The sequence below is a fragment of the Neoarius graeffei genome, chromosome 14, assembly GCF_027579695.1.
Source record: "Neoarius graeffei isolate fNeoGra1 chromosome 14, fNeoGra1.pri, whole genome shotgun sequence".
Lineage (NCBI taxonomy): Eukaryota > Metazoa > Chordata > Actinopteri > Siluriformes > Ariidae > Neoarius > Neoarius graeffei.
The window spans coordinates 44,407,372-44,431,785 of record NC_083582.1 but is presented as its reverse complement, the minus strand read 5'-3'; the positions used below and the strand labels follow the sequence as shown (position 1 = coordinate 44,431,785).

Genomic DNA, 24,414 nt, shown 5'->3' with positions numbered 1-24,414 from the left:
TTCAAAATTCCATATTTTATTCAGAATAGAACATAGATGACATATCAAATGTTTAAACTGAGAAAATGTATCATTTAAAGAGAAAAATTAGGTGATTTTAAATTTCATGACAACAACACATCTCAAAAAAGTTGGGACAAGGCCATGTTTCCCACTGTGAGACATCCCCTTTTCTCTTTACAACAGTCTGTAAACGTCTGGGGACTGAGGAGACAAGTTGCTCAAGTTTAGGGATAGGAATGTTAACCCATTCTTGTCTAATGTAGGATTCTAGTTGCTCAACTGTCTAGGTCTTTTTTGTCGTATCTTCCGTTTTATGATGCGCCAAATGTTTTCTATGGGTGAAAGATCTGGACTGCAGGCTGGCCAGTTCAGTACCCGGACCCTTCTTCTACGCAGCCATGATGCTGTAATTGATGCAGTATGTGGTTTGGCATTGTCATGTTGGAAAATGCAAGGTCTTCCCTGAAAGAGACGTCGTCTGGATGGGAGCATATGTTGCTCTAGAACCTGGATATACCTTTCAGCATTGATGGTGTCTTTCCAGATGTGTAAGCTGCCCATGCCACACACACTAATGCAACCCCATACCATCAGAGATGCAGGCTTCTGAACTGAGCGCTGATATCAACTCGGGTCATCCTTCTCCTCTTTAGTCCGAATGACACGGCGTCCCTGATTTCCATAAAGAACTTCAAATTTTGATTCGTCTGACCACAGAACAGTTTTCCACTTTGCCACAGTCCATTTTAAACGAGCCTTGGCCCAGAGAAGACGTCTGCGCTTCTGGATCATGTTTAGATACGGCTTCTTCTTTGAACTATAGAGTTTTAGCTGGCAACAGCGGATGGCACGGTGAATTGTGTTCACAGATAATGTTCTCTGGAAATATTCCTGAGCCCATTTTGTGATTTCCAATACAGAAGCATGCCTGTATGTGATGCAGTGCCGTCTAAGGGCCCGAAGATCACGGGCACCCGGTATGGTTTTCCGGCCTTGACCCTTACGCACAGAGATTCTTCCAGATTCTCTGAATCTTTTGATGATATTATGCACTGTAGATGATGATATGTTCAAACTCTTTGCAATTTTACACTGTCAAACTCATTTCTGATATTGCTCCACTATTTGTCGGTGCAGAATTGGGGGGATTGGTGATCCTCTTCCCATCTTTACTTCTGAGAGCCGCTGCCACTCCAAGATGCTCTTTTTATACCCAGTCATGTTAATGACCTATTGCCAATTGACCTAATGAGTTGCAGTTTGGTCCTCCAGCTGTTCCTTTTTTGTACCTTTAACTTTTCCAGCCTCTTATTGCCCCTGTCCCAACTTTTTTGAGATGTGTTGCTGTCATGAAATTTCAAATGAGCCAATATTTGGCATGAAATTTCAAAATGTCTCACTTTCGACATTTGATATGTTGTCTATGTTCTATTGTGAATACAATATCAGTTTTAGAGATTTGTAAATTATTGCATTCCGTTTTTATTTACAATATGTACTTTGTCCCAACTTTTTTGGAATCGGGATTGTAGAGCCCCCATCATTGTGCATTTTGTTGCAGACATATGAAAACTCTGCATGCGCACACACACACACTGCAGACACAGGAAAGCTAAGATGACTTAAGATTACAGCGTGAGATAGAGATAAGGAGGAGACATATGTATAGTTTTGTACATATATAAATGTACATTTTCACACCACACACACACACACACACACACAGTCTTTGTCTATCTCTCATCCGTCAAGCAGTCATGGCATTTGCAACATGCACATCACCTTTGAATATTTGATGAGTATATGACATGTGACTGTTTTGTTGGGTGGTGGAATGTCCTGGGTTGCGGAACCACACGTGCGAGGGCCCGTCAAGGCCGCTAGCGGCTTTAATATATCTATTTATTTTTACACTCTGTACAGCACTTTGGTCAGTGTAAACTGTGTTTAAATGTGCTTTAGAAATAAATTTTCCTTCCTTCCTTCCTTTCTGTGTGGAGTTTGCATGTTCTCGCCGTGTCTCTTTCCATGTTTCCTCCAGGTGTTCTGGTTTCCCCCCACAGTCCAAAGACATGCAGGTTAGGCTAGTTGGTGGCTCGAAATTGACCGTAGGTGTGAATGTAAGTGTGAATGGTTGTTTATCTCTATTACCCTGTCCACACTAGGGATTTTGTACCGATACGATACTACTTTCGTACCGCAACACCTGTCCACACTAGCAACTATACCGGTACTGTAGCGGTATAACTGTATCAGTACGAAACCCACAAATGTATGGGTTTCGTACCGGTACAGTATCGGTACTGTAGCGCTTCGCTGTAGTGTGGACAGATGAAGAGGTTCTGTTTCCAGATGTGTAAGCTGCCCATGCCACACGCACTAATATAACCCCATACCATCAGAGATGCAGGCTTCTGAACTGAGCGCTGATAACAACTTGGGTGGTCCTTCTCCTCTTTAGTCCGAATGACACGGCGTCCCTGATTTCCATAAAGAACTTCAAATTTTGATTCGTCTGACCACAGAACAGTTTTCCACTTTGCCACAGTCCATTTTAAATGAGCCTTGGCCCAGAGAAGACGTTTGCGCTTCTGGATCATGTTTAGATACAGCTTCTTCTTTGAACTGTAGAGTTTTAGCTGGCAACGGCGGATGACACGGTGAATTGTGTTCACAGATAATGTTCTCTGGAAATATTCCTGAGCCCATTTTGTGATTTCCAATACAGAAGCATGCCTGTATGTGATGCAGTGCCGTCTAAGGGCCCGAAGATCATGGGCACCCGGTATGGTTTTCCGGCCTTGACCCTTACGCACAGAGATTCTTCCAGATTCTCTGAATCTTTTGATGATATTATGCACTTTAGATGATGATATGTTCAAACTCTTTGCAATTTTACACTGTCGAACTCCTTTCTGATATTGCTCCACTATTTGTCGGCGCAGAATTAGGGGGATTGGTGATCCTCTTCCCATCTTTACTTCTGAGAGCCGCTGCCACTCCAAGATGCTCTTTTTATACCCAGTCATGTTAATGACCTATTGCCAATTGACCTAATGAGTTGCAAATTGGTCCTCCAGCTGTTCCTTTTTTGTACCTTTAACTTTTCCAGCCTCTTATTGCCCCTGTCCCAACTTTTTTGAGATGTGTTGCTGTCATGAAATTTCATATGAGACAGTATTTGGCATGAAATTTCAAAATGTCTCACTTTCGATATTTGATATGTTGTCTATGTTCTATTGTGAATACAATATCAGTTTTTGAGATTTGTAAATTATTGCATTCCGTTTTTATTTACAATTTGTACTTTGTCCCAACTTTTTTGGAATCGGGGTTGTGTGTGTATGCATATGTGTGTTTATATTGTTTATTTCAGTTATTCTATTTTTATTTATTGCATTGCCTGTTTGCACTGCGGGTCAGAGCGGACTGAAATTTCATCTGTGCTGTATGTCGAGCATGTATAGCATATTTGACAATAAAGTTGACTTGACTTGACTCAAGAATCCTGAGGGATCCTGTACAGTCATTGTGGAAAGGAGACAAAGGGATATTTTCTCGCTTAGAGTAGGCTATAAATAGTATAATGCCGCGGATGGCAGGCTAATGTGGCCTACCGGTGCACTGTCCAGTAATTGTTACCTATATCCACTAGGGAGGGCGGTTTAATTATTCTTCAAAAGGGCTCTTATTTAGTATTACGACGAAAGTAAGAATTTATCATAATTACCAGGATAAATCATTTGGGAGCGAGTCTTGTTGAGGTCCGGGGTCACCGCGATCAGAGTCGGCCGAGTCGCTGTCCGATTCCGAAGCCGCACAGTCAAACCAGTGAACCACGTTCACTGATTGCTTTGCAATGGCCATAGGTTCATACATATATGGTTTCACCTCTCGATATTTAATTTGGAGAATTCCTACTTCAAAATCGCTATCGCTTTCAGACATTTTACACAACCTCTCACGACCAAAGTCCGTACACGTGTGCTTGGTTCGCAGGTAAACACAGAACTGCTCCCGGTCTGTTTGGCTCAAATGACGTCACGACGATGGTTCACTGGCAGTGAAAGTGCGCATAAGTGAGATGTAAACAAACCTTTGGAAATTGGGCAAAACAGTATATTTTAGCTGTTTTATTCCATTTTAGGGTGCAAATTAGACACTAGGCAGATTGAATTCGCTTTTTGGGTTGTTCTAGACAATAAAGTTGATATTCCACGTTTCACCCCCGACCGTTGCCTATGACCTTTAAAACCGGTGACAGCTGTGATGTCACGCACTCAGGGCTGGCTCAGTGGGGGCAGCTCGATTGCCAACTTCGTGGTTGATTTTTAACTCTCAAAAGTATATTTTTATTCCCATTTTACAGCATGCAAGAGTAAAGGATGGAGATACTATCCACTCAGAAATTTATTTAAAAATAAAGGCTCTGCATATCTCCTTTCAGCACAAAGTGTCCTGTTTACTTTCATTTCCACATTACTCATGTCTGTGTGTATATCCACTCTCAACACATTCATTATTCCTGAATGCATTATATAAGTGTCTTGTATTAAGCCATCAGGGTACAATATGTGAGCATGTACAACTTGACAGACAGCTGTGTTTATTAGACGTCCATATTTCATAACCAGGTGTGTCTACCTGTTTATCTAGTTTTTTTTTTAACAGCTGTATTTGCTCCTACAAAATGAAAAAGGAAAAAGAGAAGAAACACATTTAGTTGCAGTTGTATCTAACGTGTTATTTAGTCTATGGCTATTGAGGTATTTCACCTGACGTCACAGGGTCACGTGACGCCCCGGTGTCCGCCATTTTGAAGGTCAAGCTAGCTAATGTCAACAACATAGTAGCTGGTATGTTACTGTAGCAATGTTTACGTTCAGTCATTTGGATGACCGTTAAAACCTTTCAGTCTCAAGTTTTTCCTTTACTGTATTTACTAGTTTACTGTAATTATGATCCGGCAGCTATTTACACTGGATCCAGTGTAAATAGCTGCCGGAGCGCGCTCCGGAACCTCGGCCGGAGTACTCCGGGAGCAAGCGGGAGCGTGCTACTTAATTTGAGGGGGAGCATGCCGGAACGCACTCCGGAACCTCGGCCGGAGCACTCCGGGAGCAAGCCGGAGCGCGCTGCTTAATTTGAGGGGGAGCAAGCCGGAGCGCGCTCCGGAACCTTGGCCGGAGCACTCCGGGAGCAAGCCGGAGCGCGCTGCTTAATTTGAGGGGGAGCAAGCCGGAGCGCGCTCCGGCAGCTATTTACACTGGATCCGGTGTAAATAGCTGCCGGATCATTATTACAGTAAACTAGTAAATACAGTAAAGGAAAAACTTGAGACTGAAAGGTTTTAACAGTCATCCAAATGACTGAACGTAAATATTGCTACAGTAACATACCAGCTATGATGTTGTTGACATTAGCTAGTGCTAACAGCTAGCTGCTAGTACACTGCTACAACACAGACACCGACCCTAATAATACAGTTCTTGGTCATTGCCTGGTAACAGCAAATTTATAACGGGCCATGTCTCAACAGACTAAGAAGTTATTTCAATGACATTTAATAACATTTTGTTTATCCTGAGGACCGAAAGTAAATGAAAACGTGAACAAACCTTAGCTGTAATAAGATGGCGACCACCGGCACCAGGGACGACCCGCTGATGTAGGCATGTTACCCAGCCTGACACAAAATATTTGTAGGCATCCAAACTCTTATACGCTTTCAGATCAATACCTGTGTATGGCGATGGGTTTTTAACGACATAGGTATACAGATCATGTGGGCCGAAGTCAGGTAAAGACGAGGGCTTTGTGTACTTCCGGACGTCAGTGAACAATCCTGGTGGAAGCAGGTAAACGTCGTTCTCTAAGCCTGCTAACCTCAATTTTTGCAAATACCTCTCCCTCTGCTCGCCCTGTAAATGCCCTACGTCGCTGGATAGTGAAGGTGTTTTCTGCATCTCGCTCCTTTTTCTTTTATGTTTTTCGTTTGTCGCCTTCCTCGCATTCAAACTGATTCGAGCCGTGACGTCCAAAATGGCAGCCTAACGATGCATCACATGACTTGGTCACGTGGGTGAAAAACCTCAATATTTGTTCTGCAGGAAAGAGATCAACACAGGTTATGATTTCTCACTTAAAAGTACTTTAATTTCCATAAGAAGAAAGTGATTTTTTCAAAACAAAGTGCAGGACAAACTTTAATAATAGAACATTAATAGGGAGTAAAGCAGTCATCTTCTTCCATTACTACATTTAATATTAATAGCATATTGAACTAATGATCTATTCATTATAACAGTAATCTTAATATCTTATCGTGTGTGTTTGTGTGTACATATATATATATATATATTTATATTTTTTAAATTCAGACAGTATACAGTCACTATTAACTCTCATGAATGTATAAATAATTGGCTATATATCAAACAGGATATTTGTAATATTACTGTAATGAAATCTGAAGTTCACAAAGATGACTGAGATAATCCTCGTTGTCTTCACAGCTCAGCGCTTTCTCAAAGCACTCTATGGCTTGTTGCTTTTCTCCTTGTTCCTTATGAATGATTCCGAGTATTCCAAAGGCCTCTCCATCCTCTGGGTTGTTCTCAATTCTTCTCTTTGCAATCTTTTTCAGACTTTCAGCACTTTTCTTCCCATGATATGTCTTTGGATTTAAATTCAGACATTCAGTGTAGTGTTTGATGGCAGCAGGCTCACATTTCATACTGTACTGCTGGAATTCTGCATAACAGAGATGAACATACTGGCAGTTCTCGTTTCTTTCTTTAGCTGTCTGAAATGCATTGTGGAACATTTCTTCTGCTCTCTGCATATCCCGCTTCACCCCATACTGGAGGGCCAGATCACTCATAGCAAGGATGAAACCAGTCTTCAGTTTGGTCGCTATCTCCAAGTGGTAGATGCACTGCTCTTGAGCTTGCTTAATTTCAGCACCTGTTCTGTGGTGGCTTCCTGCAAACCTCAGATTCTGGATCTTTTGCTTATAGCAAAGCCCCAGCTGATGGTGTATAAAGGCTGCATTGGTCACTTTCTCTAATGCTGTCTTTAGGAGGGCAATAGACCTGTCCACAGACCCTTGATTCCGCAAAAACTTTGCAACATATCGAAGCACATTTGGATGTTCTGGAGAGCTCTCTAAGGCTTGCTCCACTAGGCTCTCTGCCTCATTGTACTTCTTGTCAACAGTCAATCTAAGTGCAAGCAGAACCTTAAGAACATCATCGTCTGGGTTCGTGGCTATGGCCCATCTAAGCTGATCAGTTGAATTTTCAGTTGAAGTTTCAGTTGACACCGCTGAATTTTGGAGATTATACTCCAGCCGATACAGAGCAATAGCAAGGCCGGCATTCCATTCAGGGTCCTCTGGTTCCAGCTCCAGGGCCTTCTTGAAGCACTTTTTCGCCCATTCATAATATTTCTGAGAAAACTTAAGGAATGTCCATCCTTTTTCTCCAAGCACCTCAGCATATGGGACAGATGGATATTTCACTTTAATCTCGCTCAGCTTACTCAAGTAGCTTTCACACTCTGTGAAATTACCCATGTGATAGTATAACCATGCAAGGTCTCCATAAGCAACAACAAACAACTTGTCACAGTCATTTCCACGAGACTTAGTGAGCTCTACAGATCTCTCAAAGTTGCTGAGAGCCTCAGTATTGGAGCCAAGAAGAAATTTCACAAATCCCTTATAGCTGTGTGCACGTGCAGCTCCTGTCTCCCCTCCAAGATCCAGGTTAAGCTGTTCTTCTAGCCTGTTCAGAAGGTCAGTGAGATCTACATCATTTTTGTTCAGAGCCCAGGTAAAATGGCATTCCAGCTGAAGAAGTCTGGTTTTGAAAAATGTGTCTTGTGTTGAACTGGTAGAGAAAGAAATAACTGAGTCACATGCATGAATGAAACTCACTAAAATAGTATAATTCTCAGAGAAAAACAAAAAACAATATAAACCTTTTATATCAATAAAGTACATGTAAACAGTTCCTCTGTGGAACAAGAGTGGTTCATAAGGTCCAATTATGTACCTTCAATTATTTTTGTAACATTAATTCATATTAGGTTAGAAATACAGACTAAAGGTAGAAACAAAATGTACCCTTATGGGTGCTTTCAGTGAAAGGAAGGTTTAGTATTCAGGCAGAATGACAGCATTTATCTCATTGTGTTCAGTCTCTGTGTATCTCACACTGTGAAAACAGATCAGGGAGACTACAGTGATACAGATAGAAGCGATTTAAATCCACACCCATTTGTTCAGGAAAGGAAACCGAAAATATTTTCTTTTCAAATGCAGCCTCAACTCTTTGGATGACATCAGCAAATAACAATGTAAACATCTCATCTCATTATCTCTAGCCGCTTTATCCTGTTCTACAGGGTCACACGCAAGCTGGAGCCTATCCCAGCTGACTACAGGCAAAAGGCGGGGTACACCCTGGACAAGTTGCCAGGTCATCACAGGGCTGACACATAGACACAGACAACTATTCACACTCACATTCACACCTACGGTCAATTTAGAGTCACCAGTTAACCTAACCTGCATGTCTTTGGACTGTGGGGGAAACTGGAGCACCCGGAAGAAACCCACACGGACACGGGGAGAACATGCAAACTCCACACAGAAAGGCCCTCGCCGGCCACGGGGCTCGAACGCCGACCTTCTTGCTGTGAGGCGACAGCGCTAACCACTACACCACCGTGCCGCCCCAATGTAAACATCTGGATTGAAATTGTAAATGAAGTTACTGAGTCTCAAATATCAAATCATACTCATTCTTAAAAACATAATTTACAAAACAGCACATTGTGCATTATGCAGTATTAAACAGAAGCAGAAGATAATAATCTCCTTTCTTTAACTTTCGTTTCCTTTTCTCTGCCCATAGCACTATACTGGAGTCACAGAACATAAATAAACAAACAAATCCAAAAATAAAGGCAGAAATAAACATTAAAAAAAGAAAAGAAAATGTTTTGAAAGTTTTGGACAGATGTACTGTACTTACAGTGGGGAAAATAAGTATTGGACATACTGCCGATTTTGAAAGTTTTCCCACTTACAAAGAATGGAGAGGTCTGTAATTTTTATCATAGGTAAACTTCAACTATGAGAGACAGAATCTAAAAAAAAAAATCCAGAAAATCACATTGTATGATTTTTAAATATTTAATTTGCATTTTATTGCATGAAATAAGTATTTGATGCTGGTACCAACCAGCAAGAATTCTGGCTCTCACAGACCTGTTAGTTTTTCTTTAAGAGCTCTCCTATTCTCCACTCATTACCTGTATTAATTGTACCTGTTTGAACTCATTATCTGTATAAAAGACACCTGTTCACACACTCAATCAATCAGACTCCAACCTCTCCACCATGGGCAAGACCAAAGAGCTGTCTAAGGACACCAGGGACAAAATTGTAGACCTGCACAAGGCTGGGATGGGCTACAGGACAATAGGCAAGCAGCTTGGTGAGAAGGCAACAACTGTTGGCGCAATTATTAGAAAATGGAAGAAACTCCAAGACGACTGTCAGTCTCCCTCAGTCTGGGGCTCCATGCAAGATATCGCCTTGTGAGGTATCAGTGATCATGAGAAAGGTGAGGGATCAGCCCAGAACTATATGGGAGAACCTGGTCAATGACCTGAAGAGAGCTGGGACCACAGTCTCAAAGATTACCATGAGTAACACACTACACCATTATGGATTAAAATCCTGCAGTGCGCGCAAGGTCCCCCTGCTCAAGCCAGCACATGTCCAGGCCCATCTGAAGTTTGCCAATGACCATCTGGATGATCCAGAGGAGGCATGGGAGAAGGTCATGTGGTCAGATGAGACCAAAATACAACCCCGGTTCCAAAAAAGTTGGGACAAAGTACAAATTGTAAATAAAAACGGAATGCAATGATGTGGAAGTTTCAAAATTCCATATTTTATTCAGAATAGAACATAGATGACATATCAAATGTTTAAACTGAGAAAATGTATCATTTAAAGAGAAAAATTAGGTGATTTTAAATTTCATGACAACAACACATCTCAAAAAAGTTGGGACAAGGCCATGTTTCCCACTGTGAGACATCCCCTTTTCTCTTTACAACAGTCTGTAAACGTCTGGGGACTGAGGAGACAAGTTGCTCAAGTTTAGGGATAGGAATGTTAACCCATTCTTGTCTAATGTAGGATTCTAGTTGCTCAACTGTCTAGGTCTTTTTTGTCGTATCTTCCGTTTTATGATGCGCCAAATGTTTTCTATGGGTGAAAGATCTGGACTGCAGGCTAGCCAGTTCAGTACCCGGACCCTTCTTCTACGCAGCCATGATGCTGTAATTGATGCAGTATGTGGTTTGGCATTGTCATGTTGGAAAATGCAAGGTCTTCCCTGAAAGAGACGTCGTCTGGATGGGAGCATATGTTGCTCTAGAACCTGGATATACCTTTCAGCATTGATGGTGTCTTTCCAGATGTGTAAGCTGCCCATGCCACACACACTAATGCAACCCCATACCATCAGAGATGCAGGCTTCTGAACTGAGCGCTGATATCAACTCGGGTCATCCTTCTCCTCTTTAGTCCGAATGACACGGCGTCCCTGATTTCCATAAAGAACTTCAAATTTTGATTCGTCTGACCACAGAACAGTTTTCCACTTTGCCACAGTCCATTTTAAACGAGCCTTGGCCCAGAGAAGACGTCTGCGCTTCTGGATCATGTTTAGATACGGCTTCTTCTTTGAACTATAGAGTTTTAGCTGGCAACAGCGGATGGCACGGTGAATTGTGTTCACAGATAATGTTCTCTGGAAATATTCCTGAGCCCATTTTGTGATTTCCAATACAGAAGCATGCCTGTATGTGATGCAGTGCCGTCTAAGGGCCCGAAGATCACGGGCACCCGGTATGGTTTTCCGGCCTTGACCCTTACGCACAGAGATTCTTCCAGATTCTCTGAATCTTTTGATGATATTATGCACTGTAGATGATGATATGTTCAAACTCTTTGCAATTTTACACTGTCAAACTCATTTCTGATATTGCTCCACTATTTGTCGGTGCAGAATTGGGGGGATTGGTGATCCTCTTCCCATCTTTACTTCTGAGAGCCGCTGCCACTCCAAGATGCTCTTTTTATACCCAGTCATGTTAATGACCTATTGCCAATTGACCTAATGAGTTGCAGTTTGGTCCTCCAGCTGTTCCTTTTTTGTACCTTTAACTTTTCCAGCCTCTTATTGCCCCTGTCCCAACTTTTTTGAGATGTGTTGCTGTCATGAAATTTCAAATGAGCCAATATTTGGCATGAAATTTCAAAATGTCTCACTTTCGACATTTGATATGTTGTCTATGTTCTATTGTGAATACAATATCAGTTTTAGAGATTTGTAAATTATTGCATTCCGTTTTTATTTACAATATGTACTTTGTCCCAACTTTTTTGGAATCGGGATTGTAGAGCCCCCATCATTGTGCATTTTGTTGCAGACATATGAAAACTCTGCATTCACACACACACACACACACTGCAGACACAGGAAAGCTAAGATGACTTAAGATTACAGCGTGAGATAGAGATAAGGAGGAGACATATGTATAGTTTTGTACATATATAAATGTACATTTTCACACCACACACACACACACACACACACAGTCTTTGTCTATCTCTCATCCGTCAAGCAGTCATGGCATTTGCAACATGCACATCACCTTTGAATATTTGATGAGTATATGACATGTGACTGTTTTGTTGGGTGGTGGAATGTCCTGGGTTGCGGAACCACACGTGCGAGGGCCCGTCAAGGCCGCTAGCGGCTTTAATATATCTATTTATTTTTACACTCTGTACAGCACTTTGGTCAGTGTAAACTGTGTTTAAATGTGCTTTAGAAATAAATTTTCCTTCCTTCCTTCCTTTCTGTGTGGAGTTTGCATGTTCTCGCCGTGTCTCTTTCCATGTTTCCTCCAGGTGTTCTGGTTTCCCCCCACAGTCCAAAGACATGCAGGTTAGGCTAGTTGGTGGCTCGAAATTGACCGTAGGTGTGAATGTAAGTGTGAATGGTTGTTTATCTCTATTACCCTGTCCACACTAGGGATTTTGTACCGATACGATACTACTTTCGTACCGCAACACCTGTCCACACTAGCAACTATACCGGTACTGTAGCGGTATAACTGTATCAGTACGAAACCCACAAATGTATGGGTTTCGTACCGGTACAGTATCGGTACTGTAGCGCTTCGCTGTAGTGTGGACAGATGAAGAGGTTCTGTTTCCAGATGTGTAAGCTGCCCATGCCACACGCACTAATATAACCCCATACCATCAGAGATGCAGGCTTCTGAACTGAGCGCTGATAACAACTTGGGTGGTCCTTCTCCTCTTTAGTCCGAATGACACGGCGTCCCTGATTTCCATAAAGAACTTCAAATTTTGATTCGTCTGACCACAGAACAGTTTTCCACTTTGCCACAGTCCATTTTAAATGAGCCTTGGCCCAGAGAAGACGTTTGCGCTTCTGGATCATGTTTAGATACAGCTTCTTCTTTGAACTGTAGAGTTTTAGCTGGCAACGGCGGATGACACGGTGAATTGTGTTCACAGATAATGTTCTCTGGAAATATTCCTGAGCCCATTTTGTGATTTCCAATACAGAAGCATGCCTGTATGTGATGCAGTGCCGTCTAAGGGCCCGAAGATCATGGGCACCCGGTATGGTTTTCCGGCCTTGACCCTTACGCACAGAGATTCTTCCAGATTCTCTGAATCTTTTGATGATCTTATGCACTTTAGATGATGATATGTTCAAACTCTTTGCAATTTTACACTGTCGAACTCCTTTCTGATATTGCTCCACTATTTGTCGGCGCAGAATTAGGGGGATTGGTGATCCTCTTCCCATCTTTACTTCTGAGAGCCGCTGCCACTCCAAGATGCTCTTTTTATACCCAGTCATGTTAATGACCTATTGCCAATTGACCTAATGAGTTGCAAATTGGTCCTCCAGCTGTTCCTTTTTTGTACCTTTAACTTTTCCAGCCTCTTATTGCCCCTGTCCCAACTTTTTTGAGATGTGTTGCTGTCATGAAATTTCATATGAGACAGTATTTGGCATGAAATTTCAAAATGTCTCACTTTCGATATTTGATATGTTGTCTATGTTCTATTGTGAATACAATATCAGTTTTTGAGATTTGTAAATTATTGCATTCCGTTTTTATTTACAATTTGTACTTTGTCCCAACTTTTTTGGAATCGGGGTTGTGTGTGTATGCATATGTGTGTTTATATTGTTTATTTCAGTTATTCTATTTTTATTTATTGCATTGCCTGTTTGCACTGCGGGTCAGAGCGGACTGAAATTTCATCTGTGCTGTATGTCGAGCATGTATAGCATATTTGACAATAAAGTTGACTTGACTTGACTCAAGAATCCTGAGGGATCCTGTACAGTCATTGTGGAAAGGAGACAAAGGGATATTTTCTCGCTTAGAGTAGGCTATAAATAGTATAATGCCGCGGATGGCAGGCTAATGTGGCCTACCGGTGCACTGTCCAGTAATTGTTACCTATATCCACTAGGGAGGGCGGTTTAATTATTCTTCAAAAGGGCTCTTATTTAGTATTACGACGAAAGTAAGAATTTATCATAATTACCAGGATAAATCATTTGGGAGCGAGTCTTGTTGAGGTCCGGGGTCACCGCGATCAGAGTCGGCCGAGTCGCTGTCCGATTCCGAAGCCGCACAGTCAAACCAGTGAACCACGTTCACTGATTGCTTTGCAATGGCCATAGGTTCATACATATATGGTTTCACCTCTCGATATTTAATTTGGAGAATTCCTACTTCAAAATCGCTATCGCTTTCAGACATTTTACACAACCTCTCACGACCAAAGTCCGTACACGTGTGCTTGGTTCGCAGGTAAACACAGAACTGCTCCCGGTCTGTTTGGCTCAAATGACGTCACGACGATGGTTCACTGGCAGTGAAAGTGCACATAAGTGAGATGTAAACAAACCTTTGGAAATTGGGCAAAACAGTATATTTTAGCTGTTTTATTCCATTTTAGGGTGCAAATTAGACACTAGGCAGATTGAATTCGCTTTTTGGGTTGTTCTAGACAATAAAGTTGATATTCCACGTTTCACCCCCGACCGTTGCCTATGACCTTTAAAACCGGTGACAGCTGTGATGTCACGCACTCAGGGCTGGCTCAGTGGGGGCAGCTCGATTGCCAACTTCGTGGTTGATTTTTAACTCTCAAAAGTATATTTTTATTCCCATTTTACAGCATGCAAGAGTAAAGGATGGAGATACTATCCACTCAGAAATTTATTTAAAAATAAAGGCTCTGCATATCTCCTTTCAGCACAAAGTGTCCTGTTTACTTTCATTTCCACATTACTCATGTCTGTGTGTATATCCACTCTCAACACATTCATTATTCCTGAATGCATTATATAAGTGTCTTGTATTAAGCCATCAGGGTACAATATGTGAGCATGTACAACTTGACAGACAGCTGTGTTTATTAGACGTCCATATTTCATAACCAGGTGTGTCTACCTGTTTATCTAGTTTTTTTTTTAACAGCTGTATTTGCTCCTACAAAATGAAAAAGGAAAAAGAGAAGAAACACATTTAGTTGCAGTTGTATCTAACGTGTTATTTAGTCTATGGCTATTGAGGTATTTCACCTGACGTCACAGGGTCACGTGACGCCCCGGTGTCCGCCATTTTGAAGGTCAAGCTAGCTAATGTCAACAACATAGTAGCTGGTATGTTACTGTAGCAATGTTTACGTTCAGTCATTTGGATGACCGTTAAAACCTTTCAGTCTCAAGTTTTTCCTTTACTGTATTTACTAGTTTACTGTAATTATGATCCGGCAGCTATTTACACTGGATCCAGTGTAAATAGCTGCCGGAGCGCGCTCCGGAACCTCGGCCGGAGTACTCCGGGAGCAAGCGGGAGCGTGCTACTTAATTTGAGGGGGAGCATGCCGGAACGCACTCCGGAACCTCGGCCGGAGCACTCCGGGAGCAAGCCGGAGCGCGCTGCTTAATTTGAGGGGGAGCAAGCCGGAGCGCGCTCCGGAACCTTGGCCGGAGCACTCCGGGAGCAAGCCGGAGCGCGCTGCTTAATTTGAGGGGGAGCAAGCCGGAGCGCGCTCCGGCAGCTATTTACACTGGATCCGGTGTAAATAGCTGCCGGATCATTATTACAGTAAACTAGTAAATACAGTAAAGGAAAAACTTGAGACTGAAAGGTTTTAACAGTCATCCAAATGACTGAACGTAAATATTGCTACAGTAACATACCAGCTATGATGTTGTTGACATTAGCTAGTGCTAACAGCTAGCTGCTAGTACACTGCTACAACACAGACACCGACCCTAATAATACAGTTCTTGGTCATTGCCTGGTAACAGCAAATTTATAACGGGCCATGTCTCAACAGACTAAGAAGTTATTTCAATGACATTTAATAACATTTTGTTTATCCTGAGGACCGAAAGTAAATGAAAACGTGAACAAACCTTAGCTGTAATAAGATGGCGACCACCGGCACCAGGGACGACCCGCTGATGTAGGCATGTTACCCAGCCTGACACAAAATATTTGTAGGCATCCAAACTCTTATACGCTTTCAGATCAATACCTGTGTATGGCGATGGGTTTTTAACGACATAGGTATACAGATCATGTGGGCCGAAGTCAGGTAAAGACGAGGGCTTTGTGTACTTCCGGACGTCAGTGAACAATCCTGGTGGAAGCAGGTAAACGTCGTTCTCTAAGCCTGCTAACCTCAATTTTTGCAAATACCTCTCCCTCTGCTCGCCCTGTAAATGCCCTACGTCGCTGGATAGTGAAGGTGTTTTCTGCATCTCGCTCCTTTTTCTTTTATGTTTTTCGTTTGTCGCCTTCCTCGCATTCAAACTGATTCGAGCCGTGACGTCCAAAATGGCAGCCTAACGATGCATCACATGACTTGGTCACGTGGGTGAAAAACCTCAATATTTGTTCTGCAGGAAAGAGATCAACACAGGTTATGATTTCTCACTTAAAAGTACTTTAATTTCCATAAGAAGAAAGTGATTTTTTCAAAACAAAGTGCAGGACAAACTTTAATAATAGAACATTAATAGGGAGTAAAGCAGTCATCTTCTTCCATTACTACATTTAATATTAATAGCATATTGAACTAATGATCTATTCATTATAACAGTAATCTTAATATCTTATCGTGTGTGTTTGTGTGTACATATATATATATATATATATATATATATATATTTATATTTTTTAAATTCAGACAGTATACAGTCACTATTAACTCTCATGAATGTATAAATAATTGGCTATATATCAAACAGGATATTTGTAATATTACTGTAATGAAATCTGAAGTTCACAAAGATGACTGAGATAATCCTCATTGTCTTCACAGCTCAGCGCTTTCTCAAAGCACTCTATGGCTTGTTGCTTTTCTCCTTGTTCCTTATGAATGATTCCGAGTATTCCAAAGGCCTCTCCATCCTCTGGGTTGTTCTCAATTCTTCTCTTTGCAATCTTTTTCAGACTTTCAGCACTTTTCTTCCCATGATATGTCTTTGGATTTAAATTCAGACATTCAGTGTAGTGTTTGATGGCAGCAGGCTCACATTTCATACTGTACTGCTGGAATTCTGCATAACAGAGATGAACATACTGGCAGTTCTCGTTTCTTTCTTTAGCTGTCTGAAATGCATTGTGGAACATTTCTTCTGCTCTCTGCATATCCCGCTTCACCCCATACTGGAGGGCCAGATCACTCATAGCAAGGATGAAACCAGTCTTCAGTTTGGTCGCTATCTCCAAGTGGTAGATGCACTGCTCTTGAGCTTGCTTAATTTCAGCACCTGTTCTGTGGTGGCTTCCTGCAAACCTCAGATTCTGGATCTTTTGCTTATAGCAAAGCCCCAGCTGATGGTGTATAAAGGCTGCATTGGTCACTTTCTCTAATGCTGTCTTTAGGAGGGCAATAGACCTGTCCACAGACCCTTGATTCCGCAAAAACTTTGCAACATATCGAAGCACATTTGGATGTTCTGGAGAGCTCTCTAAGGCTTGCTCCACTAGGCTCTCTGCCTCATTGTACTTCTTGTCAACAGTCAATCTAAGTGCAAGCAGAACCTTAAGAACATCATCGTCTGGGTTCGTGGCTATGGCCCATCTAAGCTGATCAGTTGAATTTTCAGTTGAAGTTTCAGTTGACACCGCTGAATTTTGGAGATTATACTCCAGCCGATACAGAGCAATAGCAAGGCCGGCATTCCATTCAGGGTCCTCTGGTTCCAGCTCCAGGGCCTTCTTGAAGCACTTTTTCGCCCATTCATAATATTTCTGAGAAAACTTAAGGAATGTCCATCCTTTTTCTCCAAGCACCTCAGCATATGGGACAGATGGATATTTCACTTTAATCTCGCTCAGCTTACTCAAGTAGCTTTCACACTCTGTGAAATTACCCATGTGATAGTATAACCATGCAAGGTCTCCATAAGCAACAACAAACAACTTGTCACAGTCATTTCCACGAGACTTAGTGAGCTCTACAGATCTCTCAAAGTTGCTGAGAGCCTCAGTATTGGAGCCAAGAAGAAATTTCACAAATCCCTTATAGCTGTGTGCACGTGCAGCTCCTGTCTCCCCTCCAAGATCCAGGTTAAGCTGTTCTTCTAGCCTGTTCAGAAGGTCAGTGAGATCTACATCATTTTTGTTCAGAGCCCAGGTAAAATGGCATTCCAGCTGAAGAAGTCTGGTTTTGAAAAATGTGTCTTGTGTTGAACTAGTAGAGAAAGAAATAACTGAGTCACATGCATGAATGAAACTCACTAAAATAGTATAATTCTCAGAGAAAAACAAAAAACAATATAAACCTTTTATATCAATAAAGTACATGTAAACAGTTCCTCTGTGGAACAAGAGTGGTTCATAAGGTCCAATTATGTACCTTCAATTATTTTTGTAACATTAATTCATATTAGGTTAGAAATACAGACTAAAGGTAGAAACAAAATGTACCCTTATGGGTGCTTTCAGTGAAAGGAAGGTTTAGTATTCAGGCAGAATGACAGCATTTATCTCATTGTGTTCAGTCTCTGTGTATCTCACACTGTGAAAACAGATCAGGGAGACTACAGTGATACAGATAGAAGCGATTTAAATCCACACCCATTTGTTCAGGAAAGGAAACCGAAAATATTTTCTTTTCAAATGCAGCCTCAACTCTTTGGATGACATCAGCAAATAACAATGTAAACATCTCATCTCATTATCTCTAGCCGCTTTATCCTGTTCTACAGGGTCACACGCAAGCTGGAGCCTATCCCAGCTGACTACAGGCAAAAGGCGGGGTACACCCTGGACAAGTTGCCAGGTCATCACAGGGCTGACACATAGACACAGACAACTATTCACACTCACATTCACACCTACGGTCAATTTAGAGTCACCAGTTAACCTAACCTGCATGTCTTTGGACTGTGGGGGAAACTGGAGCACCCAGAAGAAACCCACACGGACACGGGGAGAACATGCAAACTCCACACAGAAAGGCCCTCGCCGGCCACGGGGCTCGAACGCCGACCTTCTTGCTGTGAGGCGACAGCGCTAACCACTACACCACCGTGCCGCCCCAATGTAAACATCTGGATTGAAATTGTAAATGAAGTTACTGAGTCTCAAATATCAAATCATACTCATTCTTAAAAACATAATTTACAAAACAGCACATTGTGCATTATGCAGTATTAAACAGAAGCAGAAGATAATAATCTCCTTTCTTTAACTTTCGTTTCCTTTTCTCTGCCCATAGCACTATACTGGAGTCACAGAACATAAATAAACAAACAAATCCAAAAATAAAGGCAGAAATAAACATTAAAAAAAGAAAAGAAAATGTTTTGAAAGTTTTGGACAGATGTACTGTACTTACAGTGGGGAAAATAAGTATTGGACATACTGCCGATTTTGAAAGTTTTCCCACTTACAAAGAATGGAGAGGTCTGTAATTTTTATCATAGGTAAACTTCAACTATGAGAGACAGAATCTAAAAAAAAAAATCCAGAAAATCACATTGTATGATTTTTAAATATTTAATTTGCATTTTATTGCATGAAATAAGTATTTGATGCTGGTACCAACCAGCAAGAATTCTGGCTCTCACAGACCTGTTAGTTTTTCTTTAAGAGCTCTCCTATTCTCCACTCATTACCTGTATTAATTGTACCTGTTTGAACTCATTATCTGTATAAAAGACACCTGTTCACACACTCAATCAATCAGACTCCAACCTCTCCACCATGGGCAAGACCAAAGAGCTGTCTAAGGACACCAGGGACAAAATTGTAGACCTGCACAAGGCTGGGATGGGCTACAGGACAATAGGCAAGCAGCTTGGTGAGAAGGCAACAACTGTTGGCGCAATTATTAGAAAATGGAAGAAACTCCAAGACGACTGTCAGTCTCCCTCAGTCTGGGGCTCCATGCAAGATATCGCCTTGTGAGGTATCAGTGATCATGAGAAAGGTGAGGGATCAGCCCAGAACTACATGGGAGAACCTGGTCAATGACCTGAAGAGAGCTGGGACCACAGTCTCAAAGATTACCATTAGTAACACACTACACCATTATGGATTAAAATCCTGCAGTGCGCGCAAGGTCCCCCTGCTCAAGCCAGCACATGTCCAGGCCCATCTGAAGTTTGCCAATGACCATCTGGATGATCCAGAGGAGGCATGGGAGAAGGTCATGTGGTCAGATGAGACCAAAATACAACCCCGGTTCCAAAAAAGTTGGGACAAAGTACAAATTGTAAATAAAAACGGAATGCAATGATGTGGAAGTTTCAAAATTCCATATTTTATTCAGAATAGAACATAGATGACATATCAAATGTTTAAACTGAGAAAATGTATCATTTAAAGAGAAAAATTAGGTGATTTTAAATTTCATGACAACAACACATCTCAAAAAAGTTGGGACAAGGCCATGTTTCCCACTGTGAGACATCCCCTTTTCTCTTTACAACAGTCTGTAAACGTCTGGGGACTGAGGAGACAAGTTGCTCAAGTTTAGGGATAGGAATGTTAACCCATTCTTGTCTAATGTAGGATTCTAGTTGCTCAACTGTCTAGGTCTTTTTTGTCGTATCTTCCGTTTTATGATGCGCCAAATGTTTTCTATGGGTGAAAGATCTGGACTGCAGGCTGGCCAGTTCAGTACCCGGACCCTTCTTCTACGCAGCCATGATGCTGTAATTGATGCAGTATGTGGTTTGGCATTGTCATGTTGGAAAATGCAAGGTCTTCCCTGAAAGAGACGTCGTCTGGATGGGAGCATATGTTGCTCTAGAACCTGGATATACCTTTCAGCATTGATGGTGTCTTTCCAGATGTGTAAGCTGCCCATGCCACACACACTAATGCAACCCCATACCATCAGAGATGCAGGCTTCTGAACTGAGCGCTGATATCAACTCGGGTCATCCTTCTCCTCTTTAGTCCGAATGACACGGCGTCCCTGATTTCCATAAAGAACTTCAAATTTTGATTCGTCTGACCACAGAACAGTTTTCCACTTTGCCACAGTCCATTTTAAACGAGCCTTGGCCCAGAGAAGACGTCTGCGCTTCTGGATCATGTTTAGATACGGCTTCTTCTTTGAACTATAGAGTTTTAGCTGGCAACAGCGGATGGCACGGTGAATTGTGTTCACAGATAATGTTCTCTGGAAATATTCCTGAGCCCATTTTGTGATTTCCAATACAGAAGCATGCCTGTATGTGATGCAGTGCCGTCTAAGGGCCCGAAGATCACGGGCACCCGGTATGGTTTTCCGGCCTTGACCCTTACGCACAGAGATTCTTCCAGATTCTCTGAATCTTTTGATGATCTTATGCACTTTAGATGATGATATGTTCAAACTCTTTGCAATTTTACACTGTCGAACTCCTTTCTGATATTGCTCCACTATTTGTCGGCGCAGAATTAGGGGGATTGGTGATCCTCTTCCCATCTTTACTTCTGAGAGCCGCTGCCACTCCAAGATGCTCTTTTTATACCCAGTCATGTTAATGACCTATTGCCAATTGACCTAATGAGTTGCAAATTGGTCCTCCAGCTGTTCCTTTTTTGTACCTTTAACTTTTCCAGCCTCTTATTGCCCCTGTCCCAACTTTTTTGAGATGTGTTGCTGTCATGAAATTTCATATGAGACAGTATTTGGCATGAAATTTCAAAATGTCTCACTTTCGATATTTGATATGTTGTCTATGTTCTATTGTGAATACAATATCAGTTTTTGAGATTTGTAAATTATTGCATTCCGTTTTTATTTACAATTTGTACTTTGTCCCAACTTTTTTGGAATCGGGGTTGTGTGTGTATGCATATGTGTGTTTATATTGTTTATTTCAGTTATTCTATTTTTATTTATTGCATTGCCTGTTTGCACTGCGGGTCAGAGCGGACTGAAATTTCATCTGTGCTGTATGTCGAGCATGTATAGCATATTTGACAATAAAGTTGACTTGACTTGACTCAAGAATCCTGAGGGATCCTGTACAGTCATTGTGGAAAGGAGACAAAGGGATATTTTCTCGCTTAGAGTAGGCTATAAATAGTATAATGCCGCGGATGGCAGGCTAATGTGGCCTACCGGTGCACTGTCCAGTAATTGTTACCTATATCCACTAGGGAGGGCGGTTTAATTATTCTTCAAAAGGGCTCTTATTTAGTATTACGACGAAAGTAAGAATTTATCATAATTACCAGGATAAATCATTTGGGAGCGAGTCTTGTTGAGGTCCGGGGTCACCGCGATCAGAGTCGGCCGAGTCGCTGTCCGATTCCGAAGCCGCACAGTCAAACCAGTGAACCACGTTCACTGATTGCTTTGCAATGGCCATAGGTTCATACATATATGGTTTCACCTCTCGATATTTAATTTGGAGAATTCCTACTTCAAAATCGCTATCGCTTTCAGACATTTTACACAACCTCTCACGACCAAAGTCCGTACACGTGTGCTTGGTTCGCAGGTAAACACAGAACTGCTCCCGGTCTGTTTGGCTCAAATGACGTCACGACGATGGTTCACTGGCAGTGAAAGTGCGCATAAGTGAGATGTAAACAAACCTTTGGAAATTGGGCAAAACAGTATATTTTAGCTGTTTTATTCCATTTTAGGGTGCAAATTAGACACTAGGCAGATTGAATTCGCTTTTTGGGTTGTTCTAGACAATAAAGTTGATATTCCACGTTTCACCCCCGACCGTTGCCTATGACCTTTAAAACCGGTGACAGCTGTGATGTCACGCACTCAGGGCTGGCTCAGTGGGGGCAGCTCGATTGCCAACTTCGTGGTTGATTTTTAACTCTCAAAAGTATATTTTTATTCCCATTTTACAGCATGCAAGAGTAAAGGATGGAGATACTATCCACTCAGAAATTTATTTAAAAATAAAGGCTCTGCATATCTCCTTTCAGCACAAAGTGTCCTGTTTACTTTCATTTCCACATTACTCATGTCTGTGTGTATATCCACTCTCAACACATTCATTATTCCTGAATGCATTATATAAGTGTCTTGTATTAAGCCATCAGGGTACAATATGTGAGCATGTACAACTTGACAGACAGCTGTGTTTATTAGACGTCCATATTTCATAACCAGGTGTGTCTACCTGTTTATCTAGTTTTTTTTTTAACAGCTGTATTTGCTCCTACAAAATGAAAAAGGAAAAAGAGAAGAAACACATTTAGTTGCAGTTGTATCTAACGTGTTATTTAGTCTATGGCTATTGAGGTATTTCACCTGACGTCACAGGGTCACGTGACGCCCCGGTGTCCGCCATTTTGAAGGTCAAGCTAGCTAATGTCAACAACATAGTAGCTGGTATGTTACTGTAGCAATGTTTACGTTCAGTCATTTGGATGACCGTTAAAACCTTTCAGTCTCAAGTTTTTCCTTTACTGTATTTACTAGTTTACTGTAATTATGATCCGGCAGCTATTTACACTGGATCCAGTGTAAATAGCTGCCGGAGCGCGCTCCGGAACCTCGGCCGGAGTACTCCGGGAGCAAGCGGGAGCGTGCTACTTAATTTGAGGGGGAGCATGCCGGAACGCACTCCGGAACCTCGGCCGGAGCACTCCGGGAGCAAGCCGGAGCGCGCTGCTTAATTTGAGGGGGAGCAAGCCGGAGCGCGCTCCGGAACCTTGGCCGGAGCACTCCGGGAGCAAGCCGGAGCGCGCTGCTTAATTTGAGGGGGAGCAAGCCGGAGCGCGCTCCGGCAGCTATTTACACTGGATCCGGTGTAAATAGCTGCCGGATCATTATTACAGTAAACTAGTAAATACAGTAAAGGAAAAACTTGAGACTGAAAGGTTTTAACAGTCATCCAAATGACTGAACGTAAATATTGCTACAGTAACATACCAGCTATGATGTTGTTGACATTAGCTAGTGCTAACAGCTAGCTGCTAGTACACTGCTACAACACAGACACCGACCCTAATAATACAGTTCTTGGTCATTGCCTGGTAACAGCAAATTTATAACGGGCCATGTCTCAACAGACTAAGAAGTTATTTCAATGACATTTAATAACATTTTGTTTATCCTGAGGACCGAAAGTAAATGAAAACGTGAACAAACCTTAGCTGTAATAAGATGGCGACCACCGGCACCAGGGACGACCCGCTGATGTAGGCATGTTACCCAGCCTGACACAAAATATTTGTAGGCATCCAAACTCTTATACGCTTTCAGATCAATACCTGTGTATGGCGATGGGTTTTTAACGACATAGGTATACAGATCATGTGGGCCGAAGTCAGGTAAAGACGAGGGCTTTGTGTACTTCCGGACGTCAGTGAACAATCCTGGTGGAAGCAGGTAAACGTCGTTCTCTAAGCCTGCTAACCTCAATTTTTGCAAATACCTCTCCCTCTGCTCGCCCTGTAAATGCCCTACGTCGCTGGATAGTGAAGGTGTTTTCTGCATCTCGCTCCTTTTTCTTTTATGTTTTTCGTTTGTCGCCTTCCTCGCATTCAAACTGATTCGAGCCGTGACGTCCAAAATGGCAGCCTAACGATGCATCACATGACTTGGTCACGTGGGTGAAAAACCTCAATATTTGTTCTGCAGGAAAGAGATCAACACAGGTTATGATTTCTCACTTAAAAGTACTTTAATTTCCATAAGAAGAAAGTGATTTTTTCAAAACAAAGTGCAGGACAAACTTTAATAATAGAACATTAATAGGGAGTAAAGCAGTCATCTTCTTCCATTACTACATTTAATATTAATAGCATATTGAACTAATG

The 24,414-nt window shown here is 41.9% G+C and overlaps 2 protein-coding genes across 2 annotated transcripts; both read right to left on the bottom strand.

The window, feature by feature from the left end:
* Positions 1–6,457: 6,457 nt before the first annotated feature.
* On the bottom strand, positions 6,458–8,285 carry LOC132897610 (interferon-induced protein with tetratricopeptide repeats 5-like). The gene is made up of 2 exons (XM_060938853.1): positions 8,222–8,285; positions 6,458–7,941 (listed from the first exon to the last, which is right to left on the bottom strand). The coding sequence occupies exons 1-2, from the start codon at positions 8,283–8,285 to the stop codon at positions 6,458–6,460; spliced, it is 1,548 nt and encodes a 515-aa protein (XP_060794836.1).
* An 8,146-nt stretch (positions 8,286–16,431) lies between these two features.
* On the bottom strand, positions 16,432–18,259 carry LOC132897609 (interferon-induced protein with tetratricopeptide repeats 5-like). The gene is made up of 2 exons (XM_060938852.1): positions 18,196–18,259; positions 16,432–17,915 (listed from the first exon to the last, which is right to left on the bottom strand). The coding sequence occupies exons 1-2, from the start codon at positions 18,257–18,259 to the stop codon at positions 16,432–16,434; spliced, it is 1,548 nt and encodes a 515-aa protein (XP_060794835.1).
* Positions 18,260–24,414: the final 6,155 nt, after the last annotated feature.